The 24,457-nt window shown below is 35.1% G+C and overlaps 1 protein-coding gene across 6 annotated transcripts in view; it reads right to left on the reverse strand.

Moving 5' to 3' along the window:
- LOC136034603 (uncharacterized) overlaps window positions 1–24,457 on the reverse strand; it is a 146,162-nt gene that overhangs the window by 22,193 nt on the left and 99,512 nt on the right. For all 6 annotated transcript variants that reach the window (XM_065715876.1, XM_065715871.1, XM_065715874.1 and 3 more), the window contains 4 exons: window positions 14,223–19,766; window positions 12,279–12,381; window positions 11,069–11,120; window positions 2,181–2,400 (listed from right to left, as the gene is read on the reverse strand). In XM_065715876.1, coding sequence (XP_065571948.1) covers window positions 2,181–2,400; window positions 11,069–11,120; window positions 12,279–12,381; window positions 14,223–19,766 — 5,919 coding nt within the window. The remainder of the gene's footprint in view (window positions 1–2,180; window positions 2,401–11,068; window positions 11,121–12,278; window positions 12,382–14,222; window positions 19,767–24,457) is intronic.

Raw genomic sequence — 24,457 nt, forward strand, 5'->3', positions numbered from 1 at the left:
TTCAAAATGATTTACAAAAAAAAAAAAAATTAAAAGACACATTGAACTTGAAATGGCCATAATTACAAAACTCATCCTATGTACAGGCAAATATACGCCTAAAAAGTAAATACACGTCTTTTTGGTCAGATTAATACTTCCGTCAAAATTTACAAATATTGCACATTTATACCTCATACATTTATAACTTAAAGGTTTTAGTTCATGCAGGGTTTTAATTTCTAACGGAGAGGCTACTATAAATAACTTGCTTTACATACTATTATCATATAGAGCTGGGGTTAGCCACTTGGGTAGGTGGTTCTTCACGGTATACGAAAAAAGTGGTTGCTAAAATAGTAAGTGAAAAGGTAGATTACAGTAATTGAGAGCCGGATCCATATTGAAAGAATAATACCTTTCTATAATCCTTCTCTTTATACTTATTCAATCGCACGTTTTTGGTCTGAGACTAGTGTTTAACAAAAGGTAGAAAAAATTATTAATACCATTCTTTATTCTTACCAAAAATTTTAACTGAAGCCCAGTTAGAACTTATTAATGGGGGGGGGGGGCTTACGCGAGTCATGTGCGAGTCTTTGATTAAATTAACAATATCAGATACACCTTAATACACGAAATAAAAAGAAGTTCTATTAAGAATAAGTATACACTGCATTAATTTTAGCACTCATGGATAGTACCCATACGGTGCTTACATAACTTGCGTATATTAACTTTCGACTTAATTCACATTTTTGAACGGAGGTTAAGCAGGCAAAAGCCAATAAAGATAAAAGGTATAAGCCAATGGTTATTCAATATTTGTTGTACCAATGGATCTACTGAAAAATAGTTGTGCGTGCCAAGACGTCCATTACACAAAAATGCCTCTAAACGCTTCTTTATTATGATGAGTTTGAAGGGGCTCAAACTTTATTTAAACAATGTTGCAAATGGGTATTCCAATATATAAAAGGGCGAGCATCAATGGTATTAATTCACACAAATTTGGACAATGTCAAAATCTAAGAGAGTAGATCTTTCTCCAATAAAAATATATAAAAAAGTATTTTTTTTATAAAAATACAAAAATGTACATTAAGGGATCCAGAAGAGGATAATGACCCACCCCCAACCACCAGTAACTGGCGTCATTGGTGTGAATATAGCAGAAAAAATAAAAAGTCATCACAAAATTGTGCACACTGTTGCCAAACTTAAAGATTATCCGTTTCTAAGCTCAGTTTTATTCTCAAAAAGGACATTACTGATTTTTCTCTTTGTTATGATAACGAGTTTTACTCTTTCAGATCAAAATACTTTAAAACAGTTTCCAAATATTTGACAAACAAACACTGTTCATTTCCCAATCCTGGATGAAGTATTTTTACACACAAACACACACACTCAGACATTCATTTTACCAAGTATTATTGATTAGCTAAAAGAGGATAGAAGACTTTAAGACAAATGAGAAAAAGGAAGCGATTGACCTTTATTACGCCTATTTTTATTCAATATTGATCAGTTTTATTTATTCACCATTATTATTTCTTTCACCCTCGGAAATAACACCAAACTCTTTTTTAATTATTTGGTATTTGTGCATTATCCCGACCTTACTCGAGGTCGGATTTTTGATCTGAGAAAACCCGGTTTGTCTGTCTGCAATTGACTTAGTCTCAGTGAGAATAACTACGATGCAGGTAAATTTTAATTTGATATTTAATATAAAGAGATAATTAGGGGTTAGGTATTTAATATAAGGCGTTCTGCTCATCCTGCTTTCCAGAATTTTTTTTTTTTTAGTTTCCATAATTTTGTCCCTCAGGTATTATATTTTCATCAAATTTTGGTATATTTCATTGGGATTAACCTAACTTCAGTTCTCGAGTGTGTTCGGTATAATACATAAGTACAAATTATGTCTTGTAAGCCAGATTTTTATAGTGACGCAGCAAAGATTTTATTTGAAAGGAAAATTCCCTTAATCCAGGGTTGGGTGAGCAGCATACAAAAAGAAACCACCTTCATATAAGCCAAGATCTATACAACATAAACAAATTTACTTATTCTTTTAAATATTTTCTGAAAAAGATTTCTGGCCCCAGCGACTTGCGATCCGGCTGAACAACCCATATCTGTTTAATATTCTTTTTACATCAGGCATCTAAAACAAAATCATAATGAAAATTTACCAAAGTGTTGGCTATACTAGGTATATCGATTTCAGCGTCCCTGTCGAACTTGAAATGGACAATTTTTTTCTTCGAGACGTCCAACTGACACTCAACAACAGACTTTTCGATATTTAGTACGCTAAGCATTGCTGTTCGAGATGCAGTTCGTCTTGATCTCGTACTTCGCCTCGGTTTAGTTGGATCTCCATGCTCTCCTGCCTCACCACAAGAATCCATACTAAAAAAGAAAAAGCCAATTAAATATTTTGTCAAAATCATGGGTAAGCATGCGATGCGTCCATAATTAATTTGAGACGCTATTGATTTCAAAATGCGTGTAATGTTGCACCTAAGGCTCATCCCTATTCCAAAAGACGTTATTTCAGAGGTACAAGGTATTCAAATAGCCAAAATTTAATAGAATTTATATATATAATGATGATCGCCGATTTTACCCGAATCCCCCAACACAACCCAATATGATATTTATTCCTCGAAACCTAAATAATTAGCTACTAAATATTGCCTTAAAAAATAATCAGAATTAAGGACTTTAGACAGGAATAACCTTTGCTTAAGTGTGGAATTCAGCTTGAGATGTTTTAAGTGTCAATTTCGTTTGAGTGAGGGCCATAGCCTGATTTGTTAACATGTCTGATATTCCTTTTTTAATATTCTTATTACACACTATTGTTTTACTGCTTATAAAGACAGCTGGATGAACATCTAAAAAAACGCAAATTTTTCAACACTTGTTCAATTTTCCAACACGCTCTTTTTGTCATCATTTATTTATCAAATTATTGTTTGTAACTTTATTTTGTCAGTGCCTAGAGATAAAATGCAGGTAAAGAAGTATTCATTAGCAATTCATAAATTGACTGAGAATTTGTTACAAAACCTAAAACATAATGAAAACATAAACAGATTCCAAATAGTATACAAAAATTGAAAAGATATCTGAGAACAAACTGAATACTAAAATAAGAAAAGCGGTCTAGAATCATTAGCAACATGACAATGTTAGCAATTTTTACTTTACCATCGTGTTCAAAATCCATCCAGAGTTTTGATCAACAATGCTTCGTTTTGTGGGAAATTTTTGTAAACATCTGCTGGCAACATTTTTCTATTGCATCGCAAAACAAAATTTTTAAACTCAAAATATCCCAACTTTGCTGTTATTTTGGTTTAGTTTAGCTTACGGTAAAAATAAAAAGAAGAAAAGGGAAAGACCTTCGTTTTTTTAAGTTGGCAAATTGGTGCGTCTTTATTGTAAGCTTTGAAATTAAGATTTTTAAAAAATATAAAGTTATTCCAGCGCATAAAGGAGCTCTTTTTTTCTCCATAATGGTAACTAGGTAACAACAGATTGTCAATAACAATCGCCATAATTCCTATGTGAAGTTCCCGTCGCTACTAATGAAGTAAAAAGCTTTCCTTATTTTTTCTATTTTAGCGGTCAAATATTTTTCATATAAATACATAAGCACCTGCGATGTAACAAAATGGATCGATTCCAGATAATGAAGATAAAGTACAAGACCTAACACGAAGAAATACCACTTAGGGTTTGAGTTCCGATGCCGCTCAGAGTTGCTAACTTGTACACTTTTCGTGTGAAATGTACTCTTTTTTTACCTCCGAGAGGATGCGGAAGAGTGAAAATCACCCTTTTTGGGTGTCAGTTTTCATTCGCTTTTAACGTCAGTAGTTGGCATATTTGTCAGAAGTGCATTTAACAAAATGAAAAGGGTTGCCAACTTACACTTTTTCGTGTGAAATGCGCTCTTTTTTACCTCAGGGGGGGGGGGGGGCACAGAAGAGAGGATGTGCAAATTTTTGACTTGCACTCTTTTTGAGCAAAAAGCACTCCCTTTTGCTCTTGATTTGCACTCTTTTTAAACGTCGGCAGTTGGCAGCCCTGCTACCGCTGGGACGGGCAATAAATCTGCTGATACCAATAAATACTGATACCAAGGCGTCATTTCAAGGAAATGTAGGGGGGATACATTTTTCCAACCAAGGGAGGGGCAGGATTTGTTTTTCAATCTTTTAATGAAAATACCAAAGAAGGTATTTTTTCACAATCTAAGGGGAGGGGTAGGCAGGACAATCACGGGAAGGTGATGGGGCGAATTACTTTCCCAATTGCCGTCACTGAGTGACACTAAATAATTCTACAAAATAACAAAAAGCAAATTGTGAAGGTCGAGCTAGTCAGAGTTGTTTCTTATATTATTATTATCATTGTCAGCATAGTGATATAGAAGCACCATACATAGAAGAGAACTCAAGAGCTTGGGAAAAGAATACTTTCACATTGCAATGACGAATATGACATGGAATATACCTCTTCAACAAATAAAATTTCGAGAATGTAATTGACAGTTCCTTTTCTCCAATATTTTTGAATCCAAAAAACCAAAAGAGATACTGAGGTCAGTAATTTCATTTTGGCAATAAGTTTCAAAAAGTCTACCACAAGCTCCTACATAGCCGGATTTGCTTCTTTTATGAATGAATGTTCTTTATTACCCATCTATAAGCAAAAAAAGAAAACGATGGAGTACAATAAAAGAAAAAGAAAGGAAAACAAAACAAACATGTCATAAAGATATACACGAATTACCAAAAATACTAAAACTAAAATAGTACGCCCTTCCACGGGTGACAAGAGGGCTGATTACTCAGTTTCTGAAACTGCTCATCCCCGGCCTGAATCGGTTCTACTAAACCGAAATGGTTTACGAAGTACCTATTCTTGAACCACTAAGGGGCCTGAAGCAAAACTTCGCGAACTTAAAAATAGCACTTTCGAAACCCTCACCTATCAGATTCCGTAGAAACGTCCCAAAATGGGGTCAAATATAGAATTTGCGGGAGAGTCACACTATTATATATTCGAGAAAGGAATTTCCAATCCAGATTAAATTGGGAGAGTGGGTGCCACATCACTATCACACTAGACGGACACTTTGGGCACATAACTACAGTGTAAATTAAAATAGAGGACTTGGGACTTCGCAGCATTCATACTTAGTCCTATTTGTAAATATTTATCAGATAGGTTATCAAAACTCCCCTGAAGACTAGCTATTGACCGGCACAAATTTAACAGATCGTCCGCATAACAAATTATATATATATATATATATATATATATATATATATATATATATATATATATATATATATATATATATATATATATATATATATATATATATATATATATATATATATATATATATATATATATATATATATATATATATATATATATATATATATATATATATATATATATATATATATATATATATATATATATATATATATATATATATATATATATATATATATATATGTGTGTGTGTTTTTAACTACGTAAAACTTGCGAATATACAACATTCTCCGCTGTCCCATTGTCTGTGCATATAAATAGATTATCAGGTTTACCGACTCTTGAACATGCAATATATAATTGTCCATGGGAAAAACAATCCATATTCAGATCTATAACTCGTTATTCTAATGATTGTTCTTGAGCTTTGTTGACGGTGATTGCTAATCGAACATTCCCTGTGTCCCCGTCGCCATTTATATATCCCCCATGTGCCCCCCGGCGTCCCCGTTGTAGTTGTGTCCCTTTGTCCCGGTCGTCATTTATATTCCCTGTGTCCTGTTCGTCATTTGTGTCCCGGTATTTTTTTCTTTTTAGTTTTTAGTACCTTTTTTATTTTTTTCCTTTTTTTTAAGTTTTTTCTTTTTAGGTTTATTCTTTTTTTAGCTTTTTTCGCGCCATATTAGTAACGCGCCATTGTAGTTGTGTCCCTGTGTCCCACCTGTGAATATAGATAGATATATATATGTTTTTAACTACGTAAAACTTGCGAATATACAACATTCTTCGCTGTCCCATTGTCTGTGCACATAAATAGATTGTCAGGTTTACCGACTCTTGAACATGCAACATATAATTGTCCATGGGAAAAACAATCCGTATTCAGATCTACACCTCATTATTATAATGATTGCCCTTGAGCTTTGTTGATGGTGATTGCCAATCGAACATTCCCTGTGTCCCGGTCGTCATTTATATATCCACCCCTGTGCCCCCCTGGCGCTCCCGTTGTGTCCCGGTCGTCATTTATATTCCCTGTGTCCCGGTCGTTATTTGTGTCCCGTTGCCCAGTCTGTAATTTCTCTTCCCGGTCGTCATTTGTGTCCCGGTCTGTAATTTCGTTAGTCGACGACAAACAACTTCATGACGGCATAATGCTCAATCCTTATAATAACGTCAGTCGACACACAAACATGACGTCAGTCGACACACAAACATGACGTCAGTCAACGGACAAACAAACAACTTATTTATATATATATACTAGGTGTTGGGGTGGCACTTCGCGCCACCCTAACACCTAGTTGGTGGGGGTGCTTCGCGCCCCCCCCAAGCCCCCCCGCGCGCGTAAGTCGTTACGCGCCATAATAGTTACGCGCCATTGTAGTTGTGTCCCTATGTCCCACCTGTGAATATAGATAGATATATATATATATATGGTTTTAACTACGTAAAACTTGCGAATATACAACATTCTTTGCTGTCCCATTGTCTTTGCATATAAATAGATTGTCAGGTTTACCGACTCTTGAACATGCAACATATAATGGTCCATGGGAAAACAATCTGTATTCAGATCTATACCTCATGATTCTAATGATTGCCCTTGAGCTTTGTTGATGGTGATTGCTAATCGACCATTCCCTGTCCCGGTCGTCATTTACATCCCCCTGTTTCCTCCGGTGTCCCCGTTGTAGTTGTGTCCCTGTCGTCATTTATATTCCCTGTGTCCCGGTCGTCATTTGTATCCCGGTGTCCCGGTCTGTATATACATTCGTTTTTTAGTTTTGTTTTTCTCCTTTATTTTTTTCCTTTTTTTTTCTTTTTTAGCTTATTTAGATTTTTAGATTTTTTAGATTTTTTAGTTTTTTTATTAGTTTTTAGTTTTTTTTCTTTTTAGTTTTTTTGTCCCGGTCGTCATTTATATCCCCCTGTTTCCCCCGGTGTCCCCGTTGTAGTTGTGTCCCTGTGTCCCGGTCGTCATTTATATTCCCTGTGTCCCGGTCGTCATTTGTATCCCGGTGTACCGGTCTGTATATACATTCGTTTTTTAGTTTTGTTTTTCTCCTTTATTTTTTTCCTTTTTTTTTCTTTTTTAGTTTATTTAGATTTTTAGATTTTTTAGTTTTTTTATTAGTTTTTATTTTTTTTTTCTTTTTAGTTTTTTTGTAGTTTTTACCTTCTTTTTAGTTTTGTTAATTTTTTTTTACTTATGTCCTGGTCGTCATTTATACTCCCTATGTCCCGGTGCTTTGTTGATTGCTAATCGAACATTCCTTTTGTCCTGGTCGCTTTCTCTTTGAGTGTCGTCATTTAGTTTTTTCTTTTTTAGTTCTTTTAGTTTTTACCTTTTTTAGTTTTTTTTAGTTTTTTAGATGAAAATTTTTTTTAGTTTTTTCCTTTTTTTCTTTTTAGTTTTTATTGGTTTTTACCTTTATGTTAGCTTATTTTTCAGTTTTTTCCTTTTTTTTTAGTTTTTTTTATTTTTTATTTTTTTTAGTTTTTTACCTTTTTTTAGTTTTTTTAGTTTTTTTAGTTTTTTAGCTTTTTTACTTTTTTTATTAGTTTTTAGTTTTTTTGTAGTTTTTGCCTTTTTTTAGTTTTTTCAGTTTTTTTTTAGTTTTTTATTGGTTTTTACCTTTATTTTAGCTTATTTTTCAGTTTTTTCCTTTTTTTTAGTTTTTTTTAGTTTTTAGTTTTTTTAGTTTTTTACCTTTTTTTAGTTTTTTTAGTTTTTTTAGTTTTTTAGCTTTTTTATTTTTTTTATTAGTTTTTAGTTTTTTTTGTAGTTTTTGCCTTTTTTTTAGTTTTTTTAGTTTTTTAGTTTTTTTAGTTTTTTAGCTTTTTTATTAGTTTTTAGTTTTTTTTGTAGTTTTTGCCTTTTTTTAGTTTGACAACTTATTTTTATATATATAGATAGTTTTTTTTTTTTTTACTTATGTCCTGGTCGTCATTTATACTCCCTGTGTCCCGGTGCTTTGTTGATTGCTAATCGAACATTCCTTTTGTCCTGGTCGCTTTCTCTTTGAGTGTCGTCATTTATTAGTTTTTTCCTTTTTTTCTTTTTAGTTTTTTATTGGTTTTTACCTTTATTTTAGCTTATTTTTCAGTTTTTTCCTTTTTTTTAGTTTTTTTTTATTTTTATTTTTTTTAGTTTTTTACCTTTTTTTAGTTTTTTTAGTTTTTTAGCTTTTTTACTTTTTTTATTAGTTTTTAGTTTTTTTTTGTAGTTTTTGCCTTTTTTTAGTTTTTTCAGTTTTTTTTTTTAGTTTTTTATTGGTTTTTACCTTTATAGTTTTTTTAGTTTTTTAGCTTTTTTATTTTTTTTATTAGTTTTTAGTTTTTTTTGTAGTTTTTGCCTTTTTTTAGTTTTTTCAGTTTTGACGTCACCAGATCCAGTTTTTCAGGTGACGTCACCTGACACATCCATCCATCCATCCACAGACAACTTATTTTTATATATATAGATAGATATATATATATATATATATATATATATATATATATATATATATACATATACATATATATATATATATATATATATATATATATATATATATATATATATATATATATATATATATATATATATATATATATATATATATATATATATATATATATATATATATATATATATATATATATATATATATATATATATATATATATATATATATATATATACATATATATATATATATAATTAATAAAAACAATATGTTAGACAAAGATCACAATAAAAATTTAATAAATTCAGCAAAATATAGACTAAACGAATAGAATAGCCTAAATTAGCAGAACAACTTTACATGAGGAATGGTAAAAAGGGTGAAGAAGAGAAAAAGGAGGAAGACGAGGGGGGAAATCTCTTCCATATCTTTCCGTCGAAAACATTATTGGGGCAAAAATGGAGTTCTGCTCAGGTAGAATGACAGTGAAAAGGACTTAGGGGGAGGGGAACGACAAGAGAAAAAAGTGCAGGAGTTATGGAGAGCATATCTAATTAAATGAATACAAAAAATTAGGATAAGGATCATGATCAGTCACCGTTTCAGACCTGAATCGTCGTTTCAGCTGCTGGGTCTTTTTTAAAGGTACGAGTAACAAGCCTGTCGCCCAGCCTTGCTGCAGCGGGGATCGAACCCCGGCCCCGTATTTCCTAACAGTGCCAATTCACTGTGCTACAACAAGGTAAAAAAAAATTAGATGAAAGAATATTAACCTCAAGTCTAAACTGTATTATGTTCTTAATCCGTTTACACAGAATTGATTTTCCAAAAAATTCTGCATATTACATTCTAGTATATTTTTCTATATCAATCCCAGGATTATTTTTATGAATAGTGTGTTCACTGTTTTTGGTTTATATCTTTAGTTAAACATCCTTTAATCCCTTTTTTAGCTTGCTTGTAATATTTTCAGTAGCATGTTTATTTTCAGTATTTCGTACTTTCAATATCAGCAAAAAAGTCGCTGATAAGTAAACTTCCCTTTTTAATATTTCACCTGTTTACAATTTCAAACTCGACATAAATTTTTGCTTGTTGTTTAAATAGTTCAATTATAGTCTTTTCACGGCAAAACTAAGAGATTACCTTAATTCGATTGGTATTCTGGTGTTTCGCCAGTTTTAGGCTCCATGTCTAATGTAATTAGTAATGTAATGTAATTGGTATTAGAAAATATGGCTCTCGTTCAAATCCAGTGTTTTTTTCTTCTTTTTTTTACCTTCTTGCAACACAAATTTACAATCCCTCCCAGATCAGAGCCAATAAAAGTTAAAGCGAAAAAACAGACAAGACAAGAAGACATGGCTTGCAAAGGTGAAATGAAATATGGACCCAATTTGGGGTCTCTCCTCGAAAGTGGAGGGTACTAGACCTGCAATTGGATTGATCTATGAAGCCATCGTTATTGACCGTGACCATTAGAGAGACTTGTGGGCGCCTTCTGGGCACTGTGGTGAGCCTTGATGGAGCTTGAAAATCGTTACGCAAACCACATTGGCTTGCCATAGCAACAAATGAATTAAACAAACGGAGACTGAGATTAGGTTTTTTTCAAGGCCAAGGATAATTTAGAACAAAACAAAACGGACACTTTGGGAGGACAACTGCTCCCCTTTACCAGAACTATAGAAAAGTAGTAAAGTCCCCTTTACCAGAACTAGAAGAAAAAATCTAGAACATTAGAAAGAAAGAAGCTCATTTACCTAGATTGTCGAGAGCATTGTTTTTACTAATCGTAGATATTTGTGAGTGGTTCGCGTATTAAATTAGGTTTTATGGCTTTTGAATTCAGTTAAAAAAAAATTTAATTTATCTGGTTTTTTGGAGGAGGGCTGTTCCATGTTATTCATTTTTCAATTTTTTAGTTCTTCTAAATTTGGTTTTTATTTATCTTTATTTTTATTCATTTTTTGTATTTCCACGTATTTTGTTTTTGACCGGTTTTTTTTGTTCGCATTTTCATCCAGAGAATGTGAGTATTTATTCTTCCAAAAAATTTATTTTGTTTTGTCCAGTATTTTCGTTGGCCTTAAAAACCCCGTTCTCGATCTTTTATTCCAATTTATTTTTTTGTGATGGAGCTTAGACATGCTTCAATTCTAATTAAAAATAATTACACATTTACTATTAATTCTTTTTCCTTCATTAAATATTGTTTATGAGCACACATGCTTTTTAAAACACCACTAGTTCCAATACCCCAACCTAAGAATATTAGTTCATCTGTTGTATACTGTTTAATCGACTTATGAAAACGACAGTACCTTTCGTGTGTATCCGGTGTCGATGGCCTGGTCATGAGCGATGCCAGAGAATCTGAAAGACAAAAGCAATGTCATGAAAGGATATTCCTAAAAACATCTTTGAAGCTAACTTTCTTTAGTAAAAAAAAAAGGGGGTTTTTAAGAAATACATAGTTAGAAGATAAGTAATGTTATCTGCTACGGCTTGTATACATAAAAAACTGCTTTATTTTACAGGTTGGATGGGAAATTCTTTTATGTGCCGTTTCTAGAAATAAGAATCACCAGTATTCAGCGTTTTTGGGTGTAACTTTGTAACTCAGAGATCTCGTTTCTTGCTTTTATTGCCCACCTTCCTTCTTCTTCTTTTTCAAAAAATGATAAGCAATTAAGTTAGTAACAATTGCTCAAAAGAAATAAGTCACCAAACGAATAACAAAACTTTGAGCATAGACTGATACAAGTAAAAGGAGACGAATAACACTTAAAACAGCATAAAAAAGGAAATGGCATGAGGCAAAAATGGCACGAGGAGAATTAAGAAAGAGAGAAAGAGAGAGAGAGAGAGAAGTGGGAAATGGGGAAGAGAAAAATCATTTTTTATCTTAATCTTTTTTATTAAACACGGGAATTTAGGGCATAAGACTATATAAATTATAGATTGATACAAATAATAAAAAAGCTACACTGGTTTAAGCTGGACTCAAGCCAGGGGCACAAGTACTGATTCAATAAATTTAAGCAACACTGCCCAAAATGAAATTTGGTCCAATCCAGGGAGCGCAGTCTCCAGTCTCCTGGATCTGCCACTCTGCCAAAAGAAGGAATGACCGAATATCCTGGACAAGTCACAACAAGATTATGAAAACTATCAAATATTACCAGATTTGTTGGTAGGTGACAAAAGCAGATGACTGTTATAAGGTGGGAGGAAACAGGAGCGTTAGCCAGTGTATCAACCTTGAGTAGTTTTAGCACTATAATAATTTTACAATAATTGCATTGAAACACTTCCAGAAACTCTGTATTTTATTCATTAATATTAACAACCATTTTTCTTTCCTAGCTTCACAATTATATGATTTAAAGGTACAATTTTTAACAACTAAGATTGATATTTAAAATCAGAAAAAATAGGGAATAATGTAAGTAGTCAACTAAAGGGGTCATTCTACTTTAGATTTGATTATTGAAACTAAGTAATTGGATTGCCTAAAAACGTGTTCATTACCTTGTAAAGCAGGATTGAAGTGTTTTCCAGCCAACATTTCTGGAAGTTTCGAGTTCAAAGTTGCTTGCGGAGTAGAGGTCTGGGAAGACGGAGGAAGACCAGTCTAAAATTAGAAAGCATGAATTTAAATACAGGCAATAGCACGCAAAAAAAAAACACATACTCTCCTGGCCAAGGGTATACAATATAAATCAATCTGAACAATGTTATCAGCTTCGGAAATTTATACCAAGAAATTTTTTTGCAATATTGAGGGTTCTTGGGCATAATTGCTCATTTAATACATACCACGAAGGAATATACAGTTTAAAGTGCAAGGAAAAATTATCAAAGTAAAGTAAGCACATCGTACTTTAAAGGAACATTTAGATCGCGGTACATTTCTTTTTATATTAATCATATAATGGAAGTCGACAATCTTATTAGAATTATATATCCTTATTAGAATTATATATTCTTATTAGAATTAAATATTCATTAAATAAAGGCATTCTAAAACTTTGACAAGTTTTAGAATGCCTGCAGAAATGAGAAAGACTTCTGCACAGAATTCGATATATTCATTTTTAATTAAGTTCTACTTCAAGTTACAGATATGAAACTGATACAATGTAGGATAACAAGTTCTTTATGTTGATTCGTGGAATATAAATTTTAGTAAAGCAGATAGATATTGGTTGTTATTGTGTAATCAAGACCAGGTCTTCGTGGCCAGATTATTACTTTCAGCTTCTTTTTCTCTTGCACAAACACATCAAATATACCCGCCGGTGACCTTTCAGGGAGAAACAAAGTAGAAACGGAAAAAAATCCGAACCAAAACCATAAGAAAAAAGAAAACAAAACGGAAAAGAAGGTGCGTCTTAAGGAACAAAAAATAGATTAATGCTCATGTAGCTGGCTTCGAATTTTTTTTTTTTTTTTTTTTGCATAAAAACTTAACCTCTCTACAATTCCATAAAAATCATAAAATGTGCACCTCAACTAAAAGTTACAAATAATTGCGTGTTTAATCTTTTTGTCTTAAATATAGGATCACAGAACCGCTTAATTCATTCTTCATTTTGGTTATTGCAAAGTCCATATTTCCAAATATTTCCTTCCGCCTTTTGCGAACATATTAACTAGCATGATGCTAAATTACAGAATTTTACATTTACTACAGTTTCATCATTTTTTTGTGGAAATGATTTTTAGTTGTAGAGCGAGCTCTAAAAAGTTTGGAGAAATACACGAAAAATTACTCAAAACCAGGGCGCAGCATAAAATTTTTGCGATTTAGTTTTCTCTTTCAAACAGAAAAAATTCTTGCAATACGGTCTTCATTTTTAATCGAGAAGTCTCACGTTCTGTGATAAAATGTTCGTCAACACAAGGAAAACATAAACAAAAAATAACGCGACCCTGAGCGTGAGAGGGTGAAAGAGAAAGAGGGAGAGAGAAGAGAAAGAAAGAGAAGGTGAAAACATGAGATTGGTTTAGGAAGATTTAAGAAAACAAGTCAAGGACAATATTTCATGCAGAGAAATCAACTTCAATATCAGAGAGCTCTGTTAATTAGAATTACTTTAAAACATGGTCTTTTCAGAGATGTATTAAAGCTAGAGATTGATATCCCCTTAAAGGCAATTTTAAGACATTCTCCACAAGAAAAAGCAAAGAAAATGATGAAAAAGATTTTCCATATAAAGATTAATGTGAAAAGCACGGTGCTCGACTTACAAGTCAAAAATGTACATACAAATCATCCATAAATAAAAGTTAAAATACTTAAAATCTCAGCTTAGATCCAAAAAATGGGGATATCAAGAAAAGAAAAGATGGTCATTTAGGAAAAAAGCATACTAATAAACTACTTTCAGTGGAAATGATTGATTCATAACTAAAATTAGAAGCAGAGCCTCGAAAAATTTAAAAGAGAATTAATAAAAGGTGCATACTCACCATCACAATTTTAGTGACAGCCATAGTAGGAGTTCCATTCGCAGACTCATCAATGGTCAGGCCTTGCTTCAACTCACTTTTGTCAATTGTCTTCGATCCAACGGGTAGAGAAAGATGTTGATGTGGAAGAGGTGAAACATCTTTATCAAGGTTAGTATGTTGTTCATGAAGTTTTGCAGGGGCTTGTTCTGAATGTTTTTGACCCTCATCTTTGCGATGTTCTGAAACAATATTTGGCATCTTGGGCATATCATCACATGGCAGAATATCTTGTCTCGAATGTAAGACAGTTGGTCCTGTTTGCGGTTGACCTGTTATGTTAGCGGGTTTGAGCTCCTCTACGTTAGGGTTATTCTTATGATAGTTTTGAATAGACTGCACTGGAACTGATTGTGAGCCTGCAACATTAGTGAAAATAGACGACGACTGTATTTGCTGTTGCGGCTGAACTCTTAATTGCTGGTTATGCCCTACAGTTGGTAGCATTTCTGTGTACACAGTTTGCTGCCCGTTTTGCAAGTTCATCATAGCGCTTTGCTGGGTCATTAACAAAGCTGAATCGCTCTGAACTTGACTCAAAATAGATAATGCTTGATTATTCTGCTGATTCTTCAGAGTAAATTGTGGCTCTACTTGAGAATTCGACAAATTAGCTGGTGAACTAGCAGCATTCCATGTCTGCTGAAGAACCTGCTGATGTTGATTAGCTTGTGCAGTGTTTGGAGTAGGCGTGTTTTGAAATTGCTTCTGTTGTTGATTGGTATGGATAACATGTTGAAGAGGCTGCTTTTGTAAGGTACCTAGGGGAGGCTGCTGAGTTTGAACAGGATGTCCAGCTCTAGAATACAACAATGGACTCTGCTGATGACTCAGTGGAAGGTTCTGCAAAACATTATGCTGTAATCCTGGAGCGATACTAGTTAAAATGTCATGTTTTGAAAGAACGGGCATGTCTTGATCATGCAAGAAAAACCCTTGTTGGTGCTGACCTTGCATCTGCTTCCAAGAAGCTTGCTGATTCGCAAAAACTTGGTGTACAGGTTGCTGTATATTCTGTCCCATTTGACTAGCAGGATTAAAACTCGGCGGCTGGTCTTGATTACCACGGTTTGGTAGCTGTTGCGACGGCTGAAATTGTGAAACATTTTGTCTTTCCTCAGGAACAGAGCTTACGGAAATCACACTGCCCTGTGAAGATTGTCTAGAGAAAACGGGGTTTTGACCAAAATAAGACTCATTTTGAAGAGATTCTTGAGATTGAAGTACATTTTGCTTACGAAGTTTTTCTGAGGCCTGAGGCAACTGAATGTCTTTGGCAGGGACACTTTGGTTAAAACATGAGTCCTGTTGATGCTTAAACGTGGATGACTTGAAGTGTTGGGTATCTGAAACTGTAACATTAGCAAGATCTTTGTTTAAAGTATCAAGGGATGCAGCTTGTAACAGATTATTTTGTTGAGAAATGTAGGCAAGTTGACTCAAAATCGGAGTATTCTCGTTCCCACAATACACCTGATGAGAAGCAGCAGCCGAAGCTTGAGAGGCGTCAGAAGATAGTGGTCGCTGAGAGACAGATGGTTGAGCAGAAGACCAAGAAGGATTATTAGGTAAGAAAATTTGCTCGGGGCCATTCTGTGATTGGGAAGGAAGTTGTTGATGTTGTAAAGATTTTTGAGCATCATAGTTCACATTTCTTGAGTCCTGACATTCTCCAGCTCCTGCAGACTGAACTTGTGTCTGCTTACAGTCATGAGTCTTAGTTTCTGTTTCAATTGGAATAAGGTTCGCCATAGCCCTATTCAACTGGTTTGACATGTGTAATACATTCTGAGGATCAGTACAATGGTTTATTATACTAACAGGGACTGAATCCCCAGGAGGCAACATTTCTGTCGAGGCACCAGACTTTTGAATACAGAAGTTTGATGTACCCTGCGTAGGCACAGCGTTTTGATTTGGAACGGTACTTCGTTGGTTCGATTGGTTACCTTGTTGCGGCAGTTGTTGCGACTGCTTTGACATTTCCATTTCACGATGATTTACCATATTTACGTTTTGTTGATAAGCATTCTGAGATATTGATAACAAGCTATTCAACATCTGTTGCTTATCAGCAGAAGCTGATCCAGGGGGGAAGCCAAAATTCCCAGGCTGTTGCATCTGGAGAAGCGTGATAATCAATTGCTGTATAAGTATTGGGTTTAAGGAAGGTTGAAAACCAAATTGGGACTGAAAATACTGAGCTTCAGAAAGTTGGACGTTTTCTGGATATGCAACCATAGTTTGAGCATTAGGCCTTGGAACAGTGCTTTGTGGATCAGAAATATGCAGTTTCTGAACTGACTCATAATCAGACGACCGTCCGATATTAGTCTGAGACGTCAAAAGCTGGTTTTGTTGATTAGAATAGAGCGATGGAAGGGAACTCGTAGCGAAGTTTTGCTGAATATTCGTATGCGATTGCTGCTGCGAGTTAAAGGGGCTTGGCTGAGGCATGTTACTAGGTGCTAAGCTGTTTAAACTAGCAGATACATTAGGCTGCACGTCCTGATCAAACTCCTTCTTTTGTTGTTGCGATTCTAAAGGTTTGGCTTGCACTTGAGGGGACGCTTCATTAGTGGTTTCTATTGGTGGATATGAATCAGAATAATATGACTGTTGTTTCATATACTGGGCTTGTTTACCTTGATCAGAATGATACTGAGCGTTAAATTGGTGACTTGAACTACTAGAACGCAGCTGGCGCTCATCACATAGTGCTTCAATGGGACCACCTGTGGCAGTACGGTCATTACAAGAAGAATGATTTTGATGATAAAAGGTTTGCTGCGGCACCTGATTGATTTGTTGGATTTGGCTAGAATTTTGTAGCCCATTTGACATGCCTGAAGACATATTTGGATGACCCGTTTGCTGCTTAGAATATGCAGGATAAATTGCTTGGTCATTTACACGTTGCTGATTCACCTGCTCAGAAAGATTTTGTCTATTATTCTGTTCAAACTGCTGCCGTTGGCTATTTTGGTCCCGACTTTGTGATTCATGAGCAGAACATTGCGTGCGTCCAGAAATATTCATTACTGTCGAAACGTTCGAAGCATAATTGAAATCCTGAGCAGTGATTTGTTGCTGATATGTTTGATTGTGTCCCATTTGCTCGTTAAATGAAGATACAGTTTCTGGCAACTGTGATGCACTCTGAACAACAGGAATTTTAGAAGTATTTTGTGAAGATGTCAATATTCCTTGTTGGAATGGCAATACTTGGATATTTGTAGTCTGTTCACTTTTAGGTTTCTGGTGATATTGCTCTACCAACTGAGGGCACTTTTGCACTTGCCCATGGGATAAGCTAAAATTTTCTGGTTTCACTGGGCTTTGTGGAGCAGTTGAATCATTTTGGTATGGTTGTACAAGTGTAGACTTGAAGTTATCTGAAGCACATGCTGGTACTGGATTATGAGGAAAGCAGGAATTGAAAGTGCTAACGTTGGGTTGTGACTGGTACACGGGAGCAATGGGATCTGACAGTGTCCGTGGGCAGTTTTGCAACATCACCTGATTGGAATAAGCATTATTCTGAATCGGCTGTTGACTATAAGATGAATAGTTCTGTAGTAAATTATAAGTTGATCGTGAATTTAATGCTTCTATATCTGGCAAACTCAAAATGGTGCCCTGTTGGCGAGGAGATTCTCCAACTGGATTTCGCTCTTGTTGCACTTTCTGAATATCGTGTTGGTTTCGGACCAACTGCTCTTTTGTCAGAATATTATTCTGGCCAGGGTCACTAGGTAATTTGGAAGACACTTCCTGAACACTTGGATTTACGGGCAAATTAGGCATTATGTTATTTGGCTGGTTTGATCGAGCAGCTTCGGATAAGCTTACTGTTGATGAACTGGACGATAAATCAGCTGGAGAGTAAAAGCGATTATCAGACAACTGATGTTGAAATCCAGCGGGCTGAATATTTTCCAATCTTCGCTGCATTTCTACTTGATGATGAACTTCCGAAAAACTAGCAGCAGACACAAAAGTTAATGTTGGTCGACTGGAGCTAAGGTCTTTTTGAGAATCCAAAGGTTGTTTTAGAGGCTGAGGGACTGGCTCTTGCGGAAGGATATCAGGTAAGCTCACGGTTGAAGAATGAAGAACATTTAATTGAACAGGTTCATTAAATTGTCCTTGCAGACCTAACACTTGTTGCTGCAATAAAGCATTAGGTACTTGGTATGATGGCATCGCTGTGTGTTGCACATTGGTTACTTCAGGAAGACTTACAGTAGACTTGTGATAATCATATTCTTGATTCAATTGATCAGTTGGCTCTTTCTGCGAAGCATTTAAACTCAGCTCTTGTTTGAGCGCGATTAACTGCTGGGCTTCAACTGATTCATTTGGGTAGTTCTGCGGAGGGTTTGTCATATCAGGCTTATTAAATGTCCGGGCATGCTGAGGACCTTCTTCAGTTTTCCGGCTAAGTGACTGGCCATACCCTTCCTGATGAACATTATTTCCTTGAATTTGTGGTTGGACAACATTACTGAAGGGAACATTGGCATTAGCACGGCTAATTGTATCTTGAGACACAGATGAATAATTTTGAAGTTGGGGCTGTAAAGGAACTGTTTTGAACTGTGAAGTCCCGTTAGAATATGTTTTGTTAGAAGTTTCTAAAGCTGGGCTATTCGCTTCACCAACAGATTTTACATGCTGATAATGTCCCGCCAAATTATTATTTGCAGTAGGGATAGTGTTATACTGGCTAGAAACGGGGGTTACATTTGTTAGGTAGCTTTGTTGATTAATCGTTGAAGTTTCTTTGACATTTTGACTTTTCTGATATGCAGATGCCTCAGGATTAGTGGTTCTACTTTCAAAATCGTTAGTGTAAGGAAGAGTTTGACCAGAATAGAACTCTGCACTTTGCCGTCTTTCACTCAAGGTGCTAACAGTGGGTGGTTGTTGAAAATTTGTTTGCGCAGTTTGATAATCTTTGTCCACTTTAGCGACTGTAGATTGAAGAGTCTCACTAATCGCCTTTATCTGCTGAGGTTCTTGCTGATATTGTGGTTGGTTTACAGCTGGTACTCCACGAACGGCAGACAAAGGCATGGTTTTCTCTACATTATTCACTAAGGGTTTCTTGTCATGAGGGGATAACGGTCCAGTGTCAGGAGAAAAACACTGCGCTGAGGTCGATGGCATTTGATGGTTCACAATTTGCTGATTAGTAGAAGTCATTAGTTGCTGCTGGTATTGGCCCTCTTTAGAGACGATTTGAGGTTGTTCTTTGACATGAACAGTGCTTGGCTCCTGTTTCGTAGCAGATGCCGGCTTAATTGGAGTCGGTTCAAGGACTAAATTAGCAGGGATTTGTTTATTTGTGAGTTGTTGCATAAGCAGAACAGGTCCTTTTTCTTCGGGAATGCCACATCTTCGACGGCGATCACGTTTCAAGCACTTCACAACCGATACTCTTAATTCCATATGTCTTCTAACAAGCTCGGCGGCTTTTGGGGGGAGGTACTGCACTTTGACCTAAAAAGATATATAATCTTTATTTTACATCTAACGCCAAAAACAGATCAAATTACACAGATTTTGCAACATTTATAGCAAACAGAATAATACTACTTCGAGATTTTTTATCACAGGCATGCTGAATCCCCAAAAAATCTTTATATCGTCAGTAACGAGCGAGGTGAGAGACTCCAACAAGATCCAGAGGTCATAGAGGTACAGTATCAAGGTGAATGGGATGTACAATGTTATTAAAGCATCAAGCAAGAATGGCCGCAGAATAAACGATACGGAAAAATTTATACGTAAAAATCTTTACCTAAATATCCATGTTTATCGTAAGGTGAAAATAACTTAGAATATTTGTTTGAATACAACCACTCTTTATGAACAGTATGTCTGATAAATTTTTTCTTTATTGTCTTTATATAAACAATATATTTAGTTATTTTTTTTTACCTAGGGGGTATGCCATAGCTTAGTAAGTTGACTTGCAAGCCCGTATACATGAATGATTACAGGCTTTGAACCTCATCCCCCGAAATTCTTGTCTGACTCGTAAAAAAACAGCAAAAGCAAAAACAGCAAAAAAGCAACACATGCAAAAATATGCATATTTTAATTTTTTTTCTTAGAACTGAAAAGACCACAGACAGCAAAAGATCCATTTATAAAGGTTCATCAAACTAGCAAGACCGACTTTCAAGCCCAAGAAAAGTCAGGATGCTGGAGAAGGACGGGGAATGGGTAATTGAAAAAAGCACCTTATTTAAAAATCTGGGATTGTGGGTCGACTCTTGAGGAGGGAAGGGAAGACACCAGCCAGGGACCCGCGATATAAATTATTTTTTTACCGTCAGCAGCCTAAGATTCTGATAAGCACTTTTTTTTGCTTCGCAGAATCGTACAAATGTAAATACAAATCTGAATAGAGTAATCGGCACCCAATTCAAGCAGGTTACCCCCCCTTGAATATACACAAAAATAATTAAGTCCTAAGTAAGATACAATTTGTTTAGAGCTCGTATTGTTTAGAGCTCAGAGCTCGTAGTGTTACACATTCTATTTTTCAATTGAACTCCTTTGAAAAAAATGGAATTTTAGCCATTACTAACAGTTATTATAAGTATTTGCTTTACATGCATTTGTGAAATAATTCATATGAAATCTCCTTGAGTGTAAAAATCAGCATTTTAGTAAAGATTAAAAAAAGGGATGTAGCAAGAATCACACAAGGACACCTACTTTTGGAGGGGAAGAGGATTCCATTCCCTTGAATTCGTCACTGCTTTTATATTTAGAAGCAAAAAAAAAAACCGTAAAGCATCGGTGCCCCATAAATTTCGTGAGGGTTGTGGTACGGTATATATAGCCTAGGCATGCCACTCTCGATTATGCATTTGACACTCATCAACGACATCACGTACCGATAAGACAGGCATGTACTTGTGAATTGTTTTCAGGCGTGCAGTAACACAGCTGTTTTTATAAAGGGGGCAATAAAAAAAACTAAGGGGAGGAGGTTCCAATAATACAAAAAGACAATTTGAATAAGGAGGGCTCAGATTTAGATTCGTGAGGGCCGTGGTACGGTATATAAGGCCTAGGCATGCCACTCCCGATTACGCATTTGACATCCACTGAAGACCTTAGGTACCGATAAGACAGGCATGTACTTGGGAATTGTTTTCAGGGGTGCAGTAACAGAACTGTTTTACAGAGGGGGCAATAAAAAACTCCCAATAATACAAAAAAATTGACAGTTCGAATAAGGAGACCTCAGATTTCGGTAAGGGGGAGGGGGTATCGCCACCCCTATTGCGAAGTCTCTGCGATAAGGTTCATGAACCTTACTGCATTTCCCTCTTTTAAGCCCATGGCTCCATAGAATATTTTGGTACGTCTGAGCATAACATGGTTTCAGATGATTTTACTTCTAAAATTTAAAAAAAGTATGCCTTAAATGCATTCGTCTTTCCTTTTTTTTTGACGTCTTCATCCGGCTAATTTTAGAGAAACCTTCCTTCTTGTTGACAAGATGCAGTTCAAACGCTAAAGAGTCAAGTTTGTTAAAAAGGGGACCCAGCTCCCCCCCCCCAGAAAATTCCCGCGCGTTAACTTGAACAGCCAAAATGAAATTAAGACAATTAAGAAATTGAAGAAAAGAAAGAATTATTGAAACTTTATCAATTTTCGAAAATACGTGTAAAATGTGTGGTGCTGAATCAAACAGCTCGCGGTAACGAACTTAAAGTAAGAAGTGATTTGGGCCATTAATGACTAAAACTCTAATAAAGAAAAAATGATAACAACTTACACATCAAAAGAACTGGCTTTTTATGTTGATTCCAAATATATTAAGTTCATTAAGTTTAATACTACACATCAAACATCACGAGCCAAAGAAAATTTGCCTGATTTTTGTAAAATCCGTAAAACACCCCAAAAATACAAGTGATCGTAATGAAAATTACGCCATTAGATTCAAAATATTTAATAGCTCTACATTGCACTGGCAGATCCAGGGGGCGGTACGGGGGGTGGGGTCTGGCCCCGTAAGATTTTTTTGACACCATCTTTCCTCCTTTTTCTATTTTTTTTTTTCTTTTTTTAGAATAAATTTATCGATTTGGCCATTTATTGGCACCCTTGTCACATTGCTTTAGACCAATCATATCAGAATCAATTCTAAACACGTAGTCTTTATTAAGTAACTCATTTGGTAAAATACTATTGAGAAAATTGAACGCAGAGAAAACAAATCCCAAAACTATAGTTCAAGGTCTAAAGGAACGACGGCAACCCTATTTTCTACTTATCCATTATATGCAGCATCTCCCTAAATTACAGTAAATTTCTATAAGAATTCCATGGAAGAAACCCACATCACTTTGTTAAAACCACTTTCACATCTTTAATGCCCCAAAATATGCGATCTTATCATATTACACAGGGGATCAAGAGTTGTCTCATTCTTTTTCTGCTGACTACCAATGAGTAGGTGATTCTTATCAGAGCTATTATGCTGATTTCAAATCTTGTTTTCAGATTTTTCCTTTTCTTTTTTTGATTGGTTTAGTCTCGTGGCAAACCTGGTCGTTTCAGATTTGTTTTCTGATTGTTAAACTGATGCTAAAATCAAAAATGTATTAACATATTGTTTTTATATCCTGCAATTTTTACACAAAAGTTTATAAAATTTATAGAACAAGGGATACCTTAAATTTTTACTGCCAGAAAACCTGGTAATTCCATCCAGAAATATTATAAATTCTGTCGTACTACTAACATGAATCTGATTAAATAAAAATGCTGATAAAAGTTTCTTTTTAATTGTATATTCATTAAATAAAAATTGAAAAAGAAATTCGCCAAAAGAACTTGTTTCAAAAACCAGTTACTTAAAAATGTTTTCACGCCGCCTTTTACTATAGATAGATAGATAAGTGTATTTCAAAAGCCTAAGGAACATATACAGACAAAATTATAAATAAATAACAAACAAGCAAGGATATTAAACAACAGTACAAATTACCAGCACAAACAGAAACAGAATACAACGCGAAAATACCTAATCGAACGACAAAATAAATTAGTCATATAAACTCTTAATTCTTACTAAGGATTTATCTATATACACTCCCACTCGAAATATGGTGGTTATGTAACTATTTTGCAGAATACCAGAAAGCATCAAATTAATCCCAAGTAAATAAATTTCCCGTAAATCAAAGAGCACCGGGCATTTCCTGAGAAATAATCCAAGTCTTCATCCTCATCTTTACAAAGGAGACAAACATACAGCCTATAAGGACCAATTATTTTTTTTTTCTAGCATTTTTGCCTGTTCTGGACTGGAAGAAAATTCTCCCTGAGCTGAATCCAACGACATAGAATCATAGCCCGCAAATTAAATTTAAAATAAACTTCCTCTCCAAAACAAGGTTTTGCCTGATTCTAATGTTCATAAATCGTACCTGGCTTCCTAAATCTGTTAAATCGAAAAATTAGAAAAAATAGTTATTTTTAACTTACGAAGGAGTGATCGGATCTTAATGAAATTGATGTTTGGAAGGATATCGTGTCTCAGAGCTCTTATTTTAAATCCCGACCGGATCCGGTGACATTGGGGGGAGTTGGGGACCTAAAATCTTGGAAAACGCTTAGAGTAGAGGGATCGGGATGAAACTTGGTGTGGGAAAAACAATCACAAGTCCTAGATACGTGATTGACATAACCGGATCGGATCTGCGTTCTTTAGGGGAGTTGGCGGGGAGGTCATTCTGAAAAATTGGAAAAATTAGGTATTTATAACTTACGAAGGACTGATCGGATCTTAATGAATTTTGATGTTTGGAAGGACATCGTGTCTCAAAGCTCTTATTTTAAATCTCGACCGGATCCAGTGTCATTGGGGGGGGGGGCGGAAATCTTGGGAAACGCTTAAAGCGGAGAGATGAGGATGAAACTTGGTGGGAAGAATAAGCACAAGTCCAAGATACGTGACTGACATAACCAGAGCGGGTCCGTTCTCTTTGTTTGAGTTAGAGAGGGGGGGGGGGAGTAATTGGGAAAAAATAGAAAAAATGGGGTATTTGTAACTTACGAAAGGGTGATCAGATCTTAATGAAATTTGGTATTTAGAAGGATCTTGTGCTTTAGAACTCTCATTTTAGATCCCGACCAGATCCAACATTGGGGGGAATTGG

Source organism: Artemia franciscana, chromosome 13, assembly GCF_032884065.1.
Source record: "Artemia franciscana chromosome 13, ASM3288406v1, whole genome shotgun sequence".
NCBI lineage: Eukaryota > Metazoa > Arthropoda > Branchiopoda > Anostraca > Artemiidae > Artemia > Artemia franciscana.